At 44.6% G+C, this 18,126-nt stretch overlaps 1 protein-coding gene across 1 annotated transcript in view; it reads left to right on the top strand.

Annotated features, from left to right (window-relative positions):
* The window catches only part of LOC309558203 (uncharacterized protein), a gene marked incomplete at both ends in the record, with an annotated part of 14,835 nt that extends 6,515 nt beyond the window's left edge, over positions 1-8,320 (top strand). Inside the window, 3 exons of the mRNA XM_082261223.1 lie at positions 1,378-1,501; positions 5,579-5,652; positions 7,767-8,320. Of these exons, the coding sequence (XP_082117349.1) occupies positions 1,378-1,501; positions 5,579-5,652; positions 7,767-8,320 (752 nt within the window). The remainder of the gene's footprint in view (positions 1-1,377; positions 1,502-5,578; positions 5,653-7,766) is intronic.
* Positions 8,321-18,126: the final 9,806 nt, after the last annotated feature.

The following is an 18,126-nucleotide window of genomic DNA, read 5'->3' as shown; positions in this document are numbered from 1 at the left end:
GCTGCGATTTTGACTGGACTTGAAGCAATGCCTGTGTAATCTTGAGGTCTATGAACCTCAAAACTCATCAAAGTCGGACCAAAGTAGTGCAGGGACTAGAAGTCGCACAGATATGAACGGTACTCATTGGAAATCATGGAGTACAACTTGCCATGCGACTTTGCAGTCCCAAGTCACAGGACAAGTCCCACAAGTGTGAGAGGAGCCTAAAATGTTTGTTATTTTTTTTTTAAAAGGGGGACTTAACAATCACTATAAATATTTAAAAATTTTGTAGCAATTTACAATTAGAAAAAAAAAAACCATCCAATGTCAAAAGTGATCAACTTAAAAACTTAAAGGGTAACTCCACTTTCTAGGGGGAAAAAATATCAAATAAAGGAAAAACAATACAGCGTATACAATTGCAACACAAGTTATATTGTAATTGAATGTTATTAAAAATGACCTTTCCTTTTCAATCTGCAGCTGTTGTAATTTTCTGAAAATGCAATATGGCCGCCTGGAGCTGTTCTGTACACAGAATGTATACTGACCACACCCCCAGAAACATCATTTCCTGCTTGTGTGATTGGCTCACCAATTTTCCCAGAAGTCTGCACTAAGATACAAGTCAGATTTCTGGCATCCCCTGCAACATAAATGTCATTTTTGGTGAGATACTCCCAATAGGAACACGTCCGCAGGTGCCACAGCTGATAGATAATTATAAAACCACTCCCATTAGACTCACTCAGTACAGAGGAACAAACAATGATTTCTTCAGAATAACAAAAGTTAGGAATCTGCAACAAAGTTTATTATAATCCCTGCAATGTACAGAGATCACCCAGAGGGGAATGTTTTTTTTTTTTTTTTTTTTTTTATTCCTCAACAAAAGTGGAGTTACTCTTTAAAGCTCCATCCAATGAATAGTTTAAAAGCAATATATTTAGAAAATAAAACAACCAATCAGCAAACACATGGTCCAAAATTAGAGAATCAGTGTTTTGAGCTATTTATCTACAATTAAAGAAGCAACACTAAAAAGGATCTGATTAAAGTAATGGATTTTATTCCCTGCTTTGCAGGGACACACAATCCCTTCCCCCCCTATCAGAACAAAATTCTGCTTTGTTTACACAGGCAGAGTTCAGTTCTGAGTCTCTGCCTGATGATCAGTGGGTGCCGATGGACATCGAGTGCCCGGCACCTGCAGATCAGCTTCTGCTGTGCGCCTCCTGCATGAGAAAAGTGCAGGATCATCCGGTGCATTGCTGTCACCCTGTAGCTAAGGCGGTCAGCAAGTGGTTAAGATGAAATGGAGAATAGTCAAGCTCATCGTCCTACCAAACTTTTATATCTTACTGTTGTAATTTACAATTTGATTATTTTTAGGTAATTTGCTTCCCCTGGGAAAACAAGTGGAATGGAGTCAGGGATTTGGTCTTGCAGACAGGATCGTACAGTCAGAGAACATGGTAAAAACATCCGATTTTATTGTCCCGGTCTTTGTGCACAGGTAAGGATCACAGACAGTATCCACTTCAGACTTACACAGTGAAGCAGTGTCAGGAGTTCTCAGTTCTCAGTCTTGGATCAGCTGGACTATAGGTCGGTGATTCAACACTTCCTCTGTTTTACAGAGCGTTCTCAGAGTCAGTGAGCATTGGCTGGCGCTGGCTAGCATCAAGGAAGCGCCAATGGGCATTTTTTCCAGGGTCAAATTGTAATTAGTTGAAGCCGAGAGGAGTATCCCACTCATTCCCTTCCCCCATGGAGCTCACATGGGCTGGAGAGGATTCCGGTACTAATGGCAGACCCACATCAGGCCACAGGCCTGGAAACCTTGCTACACCTTCATGCATAGAATGCCTTTACAACTACTATAAGCTGCAAAGGCAGCTGTATGGGGTTGTGCTCATGCCAAAGATAAGATGCTCTACTTCACGGCATGGAAACTGACAGGCCCAACCAGAACAGGAGCATTTGGAGGGCCTGCAGGGTGGTCTCTTGCCTACAGATTATGGTCCCTGGTTGTTAAGTGAGCACTACGCTTTCGGAGGTGTGTGCCTGGAGGACCGTTGGAGTGGTCTTGCTTTGGATTTGGATCCATGTCTCCCTGAAACACACAGACTCTGGGAATCTAGGACCTGGATACAGATTTGGGGCCTTGGTGTCCAAACCAGCAATGACTGCTTCAGACTGTAATCAGCTCCAAAAGAACCTAATTCTGGGGTCTCCTGCTATAATCTGTTTATTGTTTAGTATGTCTCTCCCATTGTGTGCCTCCTAGGTGTGAATTCCCATTGTTAATTGAGTCACCTATTGTTTCTGTCTGTCTGCTCATCTCTTGGAGAAGCGATTACCTGCTTGCCGACCGACCACCGCAGATATACTGCGGCAGGCTGGCTCAGTTGCACAAATCGCCGTACCTATACGGCGATCAGTGGGAGCAATCCTTGGGGCGTGCTGCACCTCCATTTGCCAGAGGTGAAGCTGATTCGCAGGGCCAGCGGCCGCGATGGCCGCCGAGCACCTGCGAGAGAGAACGGCAGTCTGATGTTGTAAACACGGCAGACTGTTTGTTCTCTCTGCTATCAACACAGAGCACTCCTATTTTGGATCACAGGTCTCTGTGTTGATGTCACAAGCCCAGCCCCCAACAGTTAGAAAACACTCCCCTAGGCTCACATTTAACCCTTTGATCGTCCCTGGAGTTAACCCCTTCTCTGCCAGTGTCATTAGTACAGTAACAATGCATATTTTTTAGCACTGATTACTGTAGTAATGTCACTGATCCCCCCCCAAAAATGTCAAAAATGTCAGTCAGGGGTCCAATCTGTCCGCCGCAATGTCGCAGTCCCACTGAAAACTAGCAAAAAATAAATAAATAAAAATGACTTAAACCTTTCACCTAGTTCGTAGACGTGATAACTTTTGCGCAAACCAATCAATATACACTTATTTGGTTTTTTTACCAAAAATATGTAGCAGAATACAGATTGGCCTAAAATGATGAAAAAAATTGATTTTTTTTTTTCTTGGGAATGTTAAATAGCAAAAAGTGAAAAATATTGTGGTTTTTTTTTTTTCCGAATTGTCGCTCTTTTTTTGTTTACAGCGCAAAAAATAAAAATCACACAGGTGATCAAATACTACCAAACCACGACCGCGCAATTGTCAGTTAAAGTAATGCAGTGCGGAATCGCAAAAAATCGCCTGGCCATTAAGGGGGAAAAATTGTCCTGTCCAGAAGTGGTTAATATTGTGTCCAATTCCAACTATTGTGGGATGTTTATGTGTTTATGCTTATTATAATGTGTAATGTACTTTGTGTTTCGAGGGTTGTGGGCTTGTTGCCGGATTGTCTGGGCATTTCCTGACTAATCAAGGCTTGATGTTAATTAGCGTACTGTGTATGTTTATGTTGGCTGTTCCTTAGATGTGCTAATTGTCTAGGATAATATCATCAAGCTATTACCTGATCTTGCATGGTATATATTCTGTGTGAATTTACGATAAAATCTATTTCAGTTTTTAATAGTAAGCAGTTACTTTTTAGCTGTTCAGCTCTCCTCCTTGAACATCATATAGGACCAGAGCAATTTTTTTTATTTCTGCCATGAGCCTGTTAATTTGTGATAACTTTGTCATTGCTAGAATTACAAAGCAATATATATATATATTTTTTTATTATTATTATTTTTTTTTTTTTAAACAGCAGAAAAATAATAGCTAAGGGAAGAAGGGGAAAAAGGAGTTAATCCGAGCTGCTTAGCATTAACTAGCAGAAACAACTTACAATGGGGGCACTCATGCATGATGCTCGCTCACCAAGCCATCACTGTGTGTCCATAAGACACACAAAGTGCAGCTCAGCCCTGCGCCTTTTCACAGGCTGTGATTGCCAATGGCTCCCACTGCTGTCTCTAAGCCAATGAAAAGTGGGAGAACCTTGGCTCTCGTGCACATAGACATATATTCTGTGTGAATTTATGATAAATTTGATTCCAGTTCCAGTTTGCACCTAAACTAGTGTCGCCTAGTTCTTGGGTGCAATATTCAGCTATAATACCTCATTTCTGGTTCCAGACTGGAAAAAGCTATATCTTGATGGAGGCACCCAAGCTGAACGAGCAGTACTGACCCTGAACATGACCCATAGTGAATGGGGATAATCCGCAACCGTGGGCCAAACATTAGACTCATGGTTGCAATGTGGTGTTCCAAAAGCAGTTTTCAACTCCCCCCCCCCCACCCCCCCCCCCCCAAAAAAAAAGAGAATTTTAGAGGAGGTAGTATTGCCTGAACGTCTGTCAGCTGAGCTTGCAATGCACACCTCCCAACTTTTTGAGATGAGAACTACGGACACCTATCAGCAAAAGTATGTAGGCATAGAACACGCCCCCCTGCACGCCCCTTCAAGGAAAATTATAAAAAATGATTTGTAAGACACACAAGTCGTTTTTTTTTTTAATATTTAATTTTTTTTTTTTTATTTACCACACTATTCCTTTTTTATAATGGGTTTTGACATTTACAAATGCAGCAATTTAGAAATTGGATGAAAGGTTTAGTACTGGGAAACACTTTTCGGAAGATAAAAAGTGCATTTTATATACAACTCTATAGATCAGACCAAAATGAGGGACAAATGAGGAAGAAAGAGGGACAGAGGGACTTTGTTCCAAATCAGGGACAGTCCCTCCAAATCCGGGACAGTTGGGGGCTATGGCACCACTCTGCGAAAAAAGGTCTACTGAGGGTCGCTCTTCAAAGTATAATACAGGTATAAAACGAGCCCTTGAGCACTGTATGCTAAAAATAACATCCCTGATGACGTCATACGTTTGATGACGAAATGTGTTGGGTCACGCACTACGCCCACGTCACTTACGGCTACTGGAACGCACACCAGAACGCATACCGGCCATCACTCTGCTTCCTGGTTTTCAGCCTCATATTCTGATTTTTACATGTAAGTGACTACTTTTTTGATTAAACAAGTTTGTACATACTACACCATGTGTCTCCCTCCTTCCTTATGCCCCATTTGAGACCACCACACCCACCAAGAGGACATACAGTGGACGTACCATCCAGCTCCTCCAGGATAATGGAACGGATCCTCATATATATCCTAGTGGGATTTACATAGGGAACGGCTGTGGGAAGAATGGGAACCATTCCAAAGACCACTTACCCGAGCTAGACCCCAAGGGGTCGTCTGGTAAGTGGGTGCATAACTCACTGATCCTGCATGTGGACATTCCCTTGCACTGAGCACGTAGCACTTTGGAATTGTTTTGAATCATTGCACGTTTGCACCAGCACTTATAATTGAACTATTTATTATCAAGCACGGACACTTTAATTTTAGCACTTTGAAGAACCGGTTGGGGGTTTACTCTTTGTATGGATTTTTTAAGTGCATTGCTATAATTTTTAAGTACATTGCTATAATTTATATGAATTGTTTATTTATAAATTGTACTAGATGGTGTATATTAGGACACTCTAATATCTTTGAGCGCTGTCTCCCCTTCCTAAATTCACTAAAAATAACATCTGTTTTCTCTTCCCTGTCTTATTTTAGTTTAAAGAAAACCATTCTTTGTGAGGAAAAAGCTGATCTGAAGGATTTGCTTCATAAAGCAAAAGATTTGACCGGTAAATAAAGCTTCCCTTGATGTGTTTTGTTACAGTATGTATATCACTTTACCAGCTGCAGCCTGTCAACTGCTTTTTTATCAAAGTGCAATGGCAGACCGGCCCCGGTGACTTATATGATGTAACATTTCAGTCTATGAAATTAAAATCGCACCAGAATCGCAGAACCCTTTTTTTTTGTCACTGAAACTTGAGTCACATTGATTAAGATGGCACACATTGAAGTGAATGTGTTTTGACATGTCATGTGACTTTACAGGGTTGATTTACGTAAACTGGAGAGTGCAAAATCTGGTGCAGAGAGACCAATCATCTTCCAGTTTTACTGTTAACCACTTAAAGAACGCCCGCAGCAGTTATACTGCGGCAGGCTGGCCCTCCTGCGCAAACCACCATAGGTATATGTCGGTTGTGCGCCTGCAGCTAGGGGGCAAGCGCGTGCCGCCAGTGGCACGCTCCCACCCCCACTTGGCAGCGGGGACTCCGATGCATGGGGCAGGCGGCTCTGATTGCCGCCTGACACCCGCAATCGTTCCCCGCTGAGAGAGAACGATGGTCGGCTGTTGTAAACACAGCTGACCGCTCTTCTCCCTGGAATGATCACAGAGCGCCTAGACCTAGGGGACCCCTCCTATGCCATTGACAGCCTCCTCAGCACTCCATCTTCCACTTGACTCTCTTGCTGGCATGGATCCATCTTATATAAGGGCTGGATTGGGGGTGTGGTGATCTGACGCCAATGTGAGTGGGCATGCATAGCTCCACCATATTTAAGGGCTGACTTAGCGACCCTGCCAGAACATTCTGCCTAGGGATTGGCCAAGTTCCCTCAAGTATGCAGATCAGACCCTCTTGGCCTCCGCCCACTAACTTTTAGAAGTTTCTCTAAACTTTTAGATCCACGGGGGAGGTACCAGAGACCTGCCTCTATGGAGCCATCCAGCCTGATCTGCTGTAACCCTGAACCAAATTCTGACTCACAAACTAACCTAGCTAACACTAGATGGTGCTACAAAAGTATGCTTAGCATGAGGCTGCTCCCAATTAGAGGGTGGGACTTTCTTCACCATTCGGGTGACCACTTCACCACATCAGGGAATGACTACACATCCCTTTGCACCAATCATATGTGTTTTTCTTTTTGCTACATGAGGCGTCAACATAAGGGTGATCCTGCATCTTGCATAGTTAATAGTAAATCAAGCATTTTAGATTGGATTCGATTAGATTAGTTTGCTAATATTTTAAATTAATCATGAGATACTTTAAATACAGTGACTGTCCTTATTGACCTTCACCTAAAAATTACTAATTTATTGACCAGTCAGCAATGGCCTGTTTGTAAACAAAGCCATGTGATTACTCTGATTTTTTTCTATTCATCACATTAAGCCCCCGTTCACACTGGGGCGACCTGTCAGGCGCCCTGGTCGCCGTAGGTCGCCTGCCATACAGAAGCTGTGGACCCGTTCTAATAGGAGCAATACAAGTCGCTCCGACTTAGAAAAAGGGTCCGGAGCTTCTTTGGGGCGACCCGGAGCGACCTGCATTGACTTCAATGTTATGAAGTCCGTGCCGGCCGCTCCGAGGTCGCGGTGCGAGCAGCGCGCCCCGACCTGTGAGGTCGCCCGGCGAAGTAGCGTCGCCCCAGTGTGAACGGGGCCTAACAGAAATCATGCTGATTGGGTATAGAGATCAGGAAATGCAGAGAAAAGTCAAAATCCTTATCATTTTACTTGCTCTGGGTCTGTAGGTTAAAATTTTAAAGCCACAAAACCAACATGGCAGCAAGGCCATGAGAATTTTCATAAAATAAAAATAATCATTGACCACTTTCATGTATCTCCAATGACAGCCTAGTTTGAAGGTCTGTTGATGGTACAAATTAAAGATTTTGGTTCAGCATTGCCCGCCCTTGTGTGTTTGGCTAGTTGTTTCCATACATATGTTGTCATGGAGTCATTTCCTATTAAATTGTCCTTTCCCGATGGACTTTATTTATTTATGGGAGTGGAGTCCTATACAGTTGGAGAAGAGGCGTAGTAAACCCATCATGGAAAAGAAAATACAGTATGTATTTGATGGAAAATTTTCCATTTTGTTTGTCTTTCCAGGAATTGTTCCTATTGTGATCCTCACCCACAGAACATTTGGGAATCTGGTAGCTGTTGAGTCTTCTTTCAAAGAAATGGGCATTGAAAGGATCTTTGCATTTGAGAATTACACTCGAGAAGACAATTTTAAAACCAGAGGAAGGCACGAGGAAGTGCTGAATTTCCTACAGGAAGTGATCAGTGATGTCTTATTTCGAATAGAACATCAGAATCGGGATCCGGTGAAAGAGATGCAAGAACGGAAACAGTTTGTATTGAGCTATGTTCATGAGCGAGAGAAGAAGATGGAAGAAGAACAATTGGAAAGAAAGAAAGCCTTGGAACAAGCAATGAGAAAGAAAGAATTACAAAAACAGGAAGAAGAGTTAGAAAGAGAGAGACAGAGGAGAAGACAAGCTCAGGAGGCTGAGGAGAGTAAACTAAGGGAAGCGTTTGAGAGGCAGAGATTAGTTGATCAAGCCAGACGTGAAGAGGAGTTCCTAGCTCAGCAGCAAGCCAATGCCAAAAAACCCAAGAAACGCTCTGGTATTTTTGGCTGGAGGAAAAAGAAATAAGAAAATAAAAGGTGAGGGTCTAGTATGGTGTAGGAAAACTCCAGAATTTACTACATACTCCTATCCAGACATGCAGCATGGCTTGCCAGGAAAGGGCGCATCAAGCATTTTACCCCCTCCGGAACCATACTAGACCACACCACCTCAACACTGCAGGGTATCTTGCAGGATGGGTGCAAAATCTTCTCTTACTGCAAACCGACCTGTCCCCATGTTGATAGGGACATGGGCTTCCGTCCCACAATCTTGACAGAGTGAATGTGAGGGTCTAACAAAATGGACTTATCGAAATATGCTAACTTTCTTTAACCACATGACCTCTAGAAGGGTTTACCCCCTTCACAACCAGGGCATCTTTTGCTATTCAGCACTGCTTTACTTTAACTGGCAATTACACGGGTTATTCAACACTGTACCCAAATTAAATGTATATATTTTTTTCACAAAAAATAGAGGTTTCTTTGAAAGGTATTTGATCACCACTGTGTTTTTTTATTTTATTTTTCAATAAAAAAAAAATTTAAACTATATTTTTTACTTTATGTTATAAAACATATCCAATAAAATGAAATTTCTTCATAAATGTAGAACAAAATGTGTTCTGCATTTTTGCAGACCTTATACTGTAGGGGACACTAGTATATTTCGGATCTTAATCAAGATACTGATCCGTACAGACACTATACTAGTAATGATGGTGATCAGTGACTTATAGTGTGACTGGGATAGTGTGGCAGGCAATCTGGTGCTAACAGACACTGGCTGGGAGAGACACCAACTGGCTAACTGACACTGACATAGCTAGTTACACTAATACAGTAATCAGTGATAATACTGTACCCTGTACTAATGACACTGGCTCGGAAGGAGTTAACATAAGGGGCAATCAAGGGGTTAACTATGTACAATGTATTGTGGGCTGTTTTTACTCACAGATCTGCTTTTTCTCCCCGAACACAGAGTTGATTTTAGGGAGAAGAAACAGTCAGATCACTGTCAGTGTACAGGGTCTGTGTGTTTGTCAACACAGAACTCTGTGCTGGGTTTGCCACAGCCAGTCAGCAGATTTCAGCTAACAAACTCGTGCTGTGTCCAATCACCCAAACCTGGAAGAAAGGCTGCAATGTATGGGTACGTGGTGCAGCCTGGCTGTGCCACCCATCCACAGAAAAATAAGGGGCCCCCCCAATATAAAGGAGTACTTAATACCCCTTGTTATTCATTTCCTTGTGCTTCTCAGCCGCATTGCTTGTCATTACAAGACAGCCGACCGTCGGCTATGGACGCCGGTACCAGGATGATGCCTGTAGCTGCAGGCATCACTCCGGTACAAGCACTTTCCCGAAATATCGGCAATATCGGTAACTTACGGGGCCGATTCCGATATATCGGAGGAAAGTGTATGTCGGCCCTTGATATATCTGCTTTGCCGATAATCGGTCGATCCCTAAATTAAAGTGTCTTACAATGTAAATGTAATGTCAATCACATTGTCCAGCAATTTAAAGCGGAGTTCGGGGCACAAAATCGATATTTTTTTTTTGTGCCCGTCCGCTTCTACACCTGCACCTGAAAAGGAATTGGATAGTCAGTTTTTTTTTTTTTTTATTTACTCACCTTGTAATTGAAGATCGAATATACTCACCTAGTCTTCACTTCCTCCCTCTGTGCCGAGGCTCAGTCGTCTCTTCCGGGCTTGCACTGATTCCTGGGAGCTGAACGCCATCGCTCCCAGGAATCAATGCGACGGCACCGGCCCCGCTCGTCACTTCCGGGCGACGCCGCATTCCCCTGCTAAACAGCTTCTGGGCATGCCCAGAAGCTATGGAGGAATGCGGCGCCGCACCGGAAGTGACGAGAGGGGCCGGTGCAGGCGCATTCTGGGAGAAGAAGACGCGGAAGAAGACGCAGAAGAGGACCGCGCCGGCTTCAGCTGCCCACAAGAGAGATGGAAACGCTGTGGAAGAAATTTTATAAGTGAGTATTTCTTCTAAAAGGTAAGTGCGAACCGGGACAGATCAGAGGCTAGCCATTGTGGAATGTACTAGCCCTGACTGTCCCGGGGGTATGTTTGTTGAAAAATGACTTCTGTGCCCGGGACTCCGCTTTAATCCAACGTCTATCAAAATGACCGATGCCCTGACAACCCACCTACTATCATGTACCTGGTAGTAGAGCTTGATATGATGAGGAAGACCTCTTTTACACCTCTGACTCAGGGGCCCCTGATAATGTGGACAGGGGGCTCAGGAGTTCAGAGTGGCACGAGTGCCTGTAAGTCTTGCTAGCAGCAGGGCAGGTTTCCATGCTGGGCAGGTGAAGTCATAAGATGGCTCCAGTAAGCAGGAGAGCAGGTAGGCAGCTGGTACTGGCGACAGCAGATAGAGTAGCAGAGTCAGTCTGGCCGGGTCATACACAGACAGGATGGATCAGGTACAGGGCACAGGCAGGAGCACATGAACCACTACCATTAAGCTATGCACAGAAGTCTATCCAGAGGAGTCATCTCACCTATTGGCATGCCCTTCCTTTCACCTACACAATAGCCCACCACTTCTTTTCTTCCGCCACTATTCCAATGGAAAATTACAGTTCTCCAGCCAGGGATCTGGGGTGACATAATTGAGCAAATGTTCTCATGACCCTATTTGCTCAATGATGTCACATGGGATCCCATCTTGGTTTGTTGGCATTGGGTAGCCAGCCGGGGAGCTGTTATTTAAGAGTAGTGGTAAGGAAAGGTTGTCATGGCATAGGTTGTCCTATCAGCGGGTCATTAGGGTCTCAATTATTGTGATAGACATTTACACTGCTAGATGTCATGATTGATGTTGAATTTATATCGGGAGATTTTATTTATTATTATTATTATTATTTTTAATAAAGAGCTTTTTCACAATGTTGGTGTTTCAATTTACTATTTACATTTATTTGGAAATCAGTCACAAGGGGTACTATGCACCACTCATTTATTCACCTAGGGGGCTTTCAGATTTTGATAAGTTCCTCCTGTAGAACGCCACATTCACACAGCCAGGGATGTAGGGATGAAGCCTTTGCCCCTATCAATGTGGAGCACCCTAAACCTTTTTTTTTTTTTTGGCCTTGGGTTCCTTCTAACGGGTCTAATATGGATTTTAAAGGGAAGCTACGGCAAAAAAAAAAAAAAGATTTTAAGGAGGAGTTTTGGATTTTTTTCCCCCAGGTAGTATTTTTTTTTTTTTTTTTGTAAATCAATTTTTATTGAAAAGATAGGAAAATAGTAACAATACATGCAAACATGGTAAACAGTGGTACATTCTTATATGAGTATGAACGATACCAACAAGTAATAATTATTGTAGAAATGCCGGTTGCATACACAATCAAAGAAATACAGTGCAAAGAGCACACTACGTGCACTCAATCAAAACCAAAACCAAACTTGAGATAGGGATTGGCGCAGAATGTTGCGGAAGACGAGCTCCCACCCCCATTGGGTACACACTGTGGGAGCACCGTCTCCATTCTCTTATTTTCTCAGACACAGGGTCGCCACTACCTGTGTATGACTCCCCACCACAATTGCTGTGGAGGTGCCAACATCTTGTAGTTACTAAGAATGACCAAACAAACTATGAACATGGTATGGGGTAAAAGGAGGGAAGGGGCAGAGGGGGGAGGGGAATGTGCCACCAGTGCTATGAACATACAGCTGATAAAAGTATGCTAGCGTGTCATATCATGAGAGGAGATTACACAATTAGTCAGGAGGTTGATCAGTCCAAGATTTCCACTGTTTCTTGAAAACATCTGCCTTCCTAAGTTTGAAGGCGAGCATTTTTTCCATTTCATACTGGAGGGTTACTCTATTCTTAATCTCTGCTAGGCATGGAGGGCTAGTGGTCCTCCATTTGGTTGCTATAGCTATTCTAGTAGCAAACAATATATGCGCCAATACCTTCCTGGGACCCGGGGGGAAGGAATCCAAACCAAGCCCCAGCAAGGCCAGCTCAGGTGTAGGGTTACAAGCCATTCCCAACAATTGGGAAGCCCACTTAAAAACTACCTTCCACATGGGTTGAACCACCGGACAGCTCCAGAATATATGTAATATATTACCTTGCATTTGACAATCCCGCCAGCAGAGGGAGGAGAGCTTCTTATCCATAGCGTGGAGTCTAGCTGGGGTCATGTAATAACGATGAAACAGTTTCTGGGAGTTGTCCCAGTGGTCCACACATGCCGAAGACGAGCGGCTGTACTGGAATGCCCTCACCCACTGAGAAATATGGAAGGATTGGCCCAACTCTGTTTCCCATTTTAGAATGGTAGAGGTTTTGCTTAAAGGGGGTTGGAAATTAAAATATCTATAGCAAAGTGAGATACCCTTAATATTGGAACGGGATTTAGCAACAAGGAATTCCCAAAGTCTTTTAGGTATAAGGTTAGTTTTTGAGGTGTGGACCTTATTGTATGCTGAGATCTGGAACTTCGTTAACATGTCGAGGGCCGATTGGGGTTGGATTAAATGCTCGGAGAAGTGAAAACCCCTCCTTCTCCATTGCAGAGTCGAAACTCCCGGGACGAGCAGGTCATACGCCGCTAGGGGGGTACTGAGTTGAACACATTCTTCGTCACAGAAGTTTAGACCAAGCAGATGGGTCCACGCCTGTAAGGTAGCTTGGATGGTAGGGTAAGAAGAAAGACTAATTTTATGCAGGAGGCTAGCTGCAACAGTTAGAGCATGTAGGTTTTTACCTGGTGAAACCTGTCTTTCAATCTGATTCCATAGGTTATCCTCTTGGTGTACAAACCAATAGCGGGCTTGTGCCAATACTGCTGCTCTATAATACGCTTGTGCATTGGGGAGACCAACTCCCCCTAGTTTGTGGTGTTTGTAAAGAGTGGTCAAGGCTATCCTAGGTGGTCTCCCATCCCAAATGAATTTCCGTAGCAATGACGCTAGTTTATCGAAAAATAATTGGGGGATGGGGATGGGAAGTGTCCTAAAAAAATAAAGTAATTTCGGAAGTACCTGCATTCTGTAAGCAGCGATTCTGCCCAGCCAGGAGAGATGGACCTTCCTGATTTGGGAGAATTCGTCCGCAATGCTATTCAATAATGGCAGGAAGTTATAATCATACAATTTAGCTACCGGAGATGTAAGTTGGACACCCAAATATGTTATTGAAGGAGCCTCCCAATTACATGGGAACACAGATTTAAGATCGGAAATGTCAGCAGACGGGATGGAGATCGGAAGAGCATAGCATTTGGTAGTGTTAATCTTATAATATGAAATTTGACCAAACAGTTGAACAATAGATTGTAGGGCAGGTAAAGATACACTGGGGTCAGTCAGGGTCAAAATAATATCGTCGGCAAACAGTCCCAATTTGTGTTCAGTACGTCCCACTTTTATACCTTTGATGGTGGAATTGGACCTAATAGCTTCTGCCAACGGTTCTATGGCTAAAGAAAATACAATTGGAGAAAGGGGGCAACCCTGCCTCGTGCCATTTGTCAGGGTGAATGCATCTGACAGGATACCATCTGTGAGGACTCTTGCCGAAGGTGTAGTATAAAGGGCCATAATAGCCGAATGGATAAATCCACAAAACCCAAACTTAATGAGAGTTTTGGACAAATAGCCCCAATGGACCCTATCAAAGGCCTTTTCGGCGTCCAGCGCCAAAAAGACCGTTGGAGTAGGGTGTTCTTCAACAAACTTTAAAAGATTAATCATACGACGGGTACCATCTGTAGCTTGCCTGCCCTTCACAAAACCTACTTGATCCAGACCCAGCAGATACGGCGTGCACATTAATAGTCTGTTAGCTATCACCTTCGCATAGATCTTCAGGTCCACATTTAACAGTGATATGGGCCTGAAGTTGAGGGGGGAGTCCGTCGTCTTCCCCGGCTTGGGGATGGTAACTACCGTGGCTTGGAGCATTTCCGGAGGGAATCTACCAGTTGTACAGGCTGAGTTAAAAAGCGGGACAAGATGGGGGATAATTGTGGGGGCCATCAATTTGTAGTATTCTACGGAAAATCCGTCTGTGCCTGGGGATTTGTGAAGTGGAAGGGAATCAATTACGGTTTGAATTTCTTCTTGGGAGAAGGGTTTGTTCAGTGTTTCCAGGGAGGCTTCATCTAATTTTGGTAGAGAGAGTGAGGATAAAAACTTGTCAATGTCAAGGGCCTTGGGGTCATGAGTGTTGGGGTCGTCTTTGAGATTGTACAACGAACTGTAGTAGTCCCTAAAGACGTTGGCTACATCCTTAGGGTTCGTAAACACTGTGCCTGAGCTATGGTGCTTAATCATGGGAATATGCGATTTAACCCTTTTTTTCTTAAGTTGGGAAGCTAGAAGTTTACTCGCTTTATTACTCTGAGAGTACCAGGTCATTTTTAGTCTTTTAAAAAATACATCATGGTCACGAAGCAGGGTAGTCCGAAGGTCATTTCTTAGGTCATTAAGTTCCTTCACAACATTAGGAGAGCTAACTTTACTCGTTTTGTGGATTCGTTCCAAGCCTGCAATTTTAGACTGTAAATCAGTTATGTGTGCCGCTCTTTTCTTCCGATCCCTAGCCGTCTGCTGAATAAGGAGACCCCTGGCAACCGCTTTATGGGCGCACCATACCACTTCAGGGGAGGTTGTACCATTAGCATTAATGCAAAAATATTCATCAACCTTAGCCTTGAGCTCCACACTGTATTCCGGATGGGCTAACACAAAAGTGTCATTCCGCCAGATAGGAGCGTGGTGTCTGCTAGAGCCATCCATTATATCTATAGTGATTGGAGCATGGTCCGACCATGTGATAGAATGGATGTCTGCCCGGACAACGCTTTGTAGGAGATACTTATCAGTCAAAAAAAAATCAATTCTAGAATAGCTGCTATGGACAGATGAAAAAAAAGAGTAATCTCTTTCAGTGGTTCGAAGACACCGCCACGGATCAAACATTGCTTCCTCTATACAAAGGGAGCCTAAACTTGGCCTGCGTCTCCGCCCCACTGATGAGCAATCCAAGTCCGCATTCATAACAACATTAAAATCACCGCCCAACAACAAGCGTCCCTTGGCCTGTTTTTTTACCCAAAGGAATGTTTTCCGCAGGAATCTCATAGGATGCCTGTTGGGGGCATATATGTTTACAATGGTATACACAACGTCATTAAGTTCCACTATTAGTAGGAGGGTCCTGCCATGGGAGTCTTCCGCTCTGTGCAGCAGTTTGAAGGTCAGAGAATCTCTGAAAGCTACCAGTACCCCGTTCTTCTTGGAAGAGTCATTGGCCGTGAAAACGTGCGGGAATCTAGGGTGTGAGCATTTAGGTGCTTTGTTACCTGCAAAATGAGTTTCCTGGATGCAGAGAATGTCACTTCGGTACTGCAACGCTGTTTTCCATAGGCTCCTCCGCTTGTAAGGACTGTTCAGACCCCTGGCATTAAGGGACATCACTCTAATGACCATCGCGGTGCGAGAAAGCGCAGGTGTAGCTCCTGGTGGCAGAGAAGGAAAAGAGGAAGGGGAAGAAAACCAAACAAAGAGGGACAGCACAAATCATCCAGAACCAGAAATCTCTGGTATGCTTGAAGAAGATCCGTATGATCCTGAGTACATGGTAAAATGCACAGAAAGTCAGAAAAAACAAGATAGGCGGGTAGGTAAAACAAAAATGAGCAAAAAGGGTGCAGGCAATCCCGCACAAAAACATCGGGGGAAACAAAGTCAGGTGAGCCGCACAACGGGTGGGCTGGGTTCCGATCGGGTCATATGGGTGACCTTATAAGCATTCCAGTAGTGCATACATATAACTCACGTGGCTGCATCATGGGGCTTGGTGGTACGCCGTGTTTGATCCTGATGTGAAGCAGTGCCTCTGACGTCATCATGCGGGAGATAACCCCATTGCCGTAGTAGTTCTAGTCCCTTGGCCAGTGAGGAGATGGTGTGGGACGAGTTATTTACTGTGACAGTAATTTTTGCAGGAAAACCCCATTTATACAGGATTTTGTGGTTCCTGAGGATTTTGGTAATTGGGACCAAGTTGTGTCTAGCTGAGAGAGTGGCTTGAGACAGATCCGTAAACAAGGAGATCCCAGCATATGGATCTGGGAGCGCAGGGTTTTGTCTTGAGAAGCGCATCAACTGATCCTTCACATGGAAGAAATGTATACGTGCTATAACGTCCCTGGGGACTGACTCAGGGATATGAGACGGCTTCGGCAGCCTGTGAGCCCTGTCGATAAGGAGATCTGCAGGGGTGAGCGTGGGCAGGGCAGCATGCATAAGCTGTTGAAGAAAAGAGGAGAGCTCCACTGGCTTCACAGATTCCGGAATCCCCCGGAACTTAATGTTATTCCTCCGCGCTCTATCCTCCAGATCTGCCACTTTTAGCTTAAGGTGCTTAAGCTCTTCCTCTAATTCAAAGTGAGCATCTACCAGCTCGTTATGCGCCCCTGTGAATTCACTCAGTTTGTTCTCAGTGTAGTCCACCCTGTCTCCCAGCGAGGCTAGTTCTTTCTTAGTGTTTCTCATGAAAGCAGCCGTATCCTGCTGTAAAGCCCCCCTCAGTGTCCTCATCATGTCCTTCATTGCAGTATCTGTAATAGCTTGACCAGTTGTGGGGTAATCATCTAGCTTCTGGCCGTATGAAACTGCCTGCTCCATGGAATCCCCCTCCTCCATGTCCTGGCCCCCCAGCTCCGTGTCCTCACATTCCCCTGTCAGCCTTCTCTTTTGTTTAATGGGGCTAGAGAATGGGGAGGTTCTCTGTGCGGTCTGATCTGTAGGAGACTCACCGGGGTCCAGGAGAGGAGTTCTGGCGTGGCTCGATCCTCCACAGCGCGAGGCAGGAGAGCGGGACCTCGCACGGGCGCCATCTTGGCTGACTCGGCTCGGCACAGGGCAGAAGAACTCTGATAGTTTTTTGGGCTTGTCCCGCTGTTTTCTTTTTCCCACCGCAGCCATTTCGTGTCCTGGCAGCTTCAGGAGTTGACCCGATCGGGTGGTATAGCTGGTTGATAGCTTGGGAAGGCTTACTGTGACCCGTTGTGGCAGAGCGGCGTGATCAGTCGTCCATCCGCTCCGGCTGCCGGCTCCGCCCCCGTATTTTTTTTTTTTGCCAACAATAGCATGGGGTCCCACTCATAATTAATACCAGACCCTTTTGCACTGGATGCCATACTGTGTTTTACAAAATTAAGCCAGGCGGGAAGTATTATTTAGCAGCAATCATTTTAGTTAACATAAGAGGTCCCCCAAATATCCATTCCTTCCCAGATTGGACACTACCACCTTGGTGACCCATGCAACCATCTTTAGTGATGGCAGTGCTTAAAAAAAGTTTTGTTATCCTACTGTTGGCACACACTCTGCATGTGCATAGGTTAGGAACAGGAATGCGCTTGAGAGGGACAGTATGCCTAACAGGTTCCAAAGGAGGAGGGACAGTATAGGAACTGTCATCAGTGCTTCTAAAGGGGAACCTTTCTGCTACTAGTTCTTTCTGCATCTGTCATCCACAGGGCTTTCTTTAACACAGAACAATAGGGGCAGCTGCCCAGTCATTGTTGTTGGGTCCAAGGCAGCTGCTCTTTGGAGCTCTTTGCTCCAAATTGGGGGCACCGTGATGGCACAGCGGAGCAACCGAGTACACAGGAGGCAGGCAGTGCTGTTCTGTTATATTCCCCAGCCTGCAGGGAGGGGCAGGGTCTGAGGCTCTCCACTAACACTCTGATCCCCCCCCCACCCCAATGCAGCCTGTATGCTCAGGATTTGGAAGACCGCAGGGTAGGACCTGAGATTG

The sequence above is a fragment of the Pelophylax lessonae genome (assembly GCF_965119305.1).
Source record: "Pelophylax lessonae genome assembly, chromosome: 6".
NCBI lineage: Eukaryota > Metazoa > Chordata > Amphibia > Anura > Ranidae > Pelophylax > Pelophylax lessonae.
This window is presented reverse-complemented; position numbering and strand designations above follow the sequence as displayed.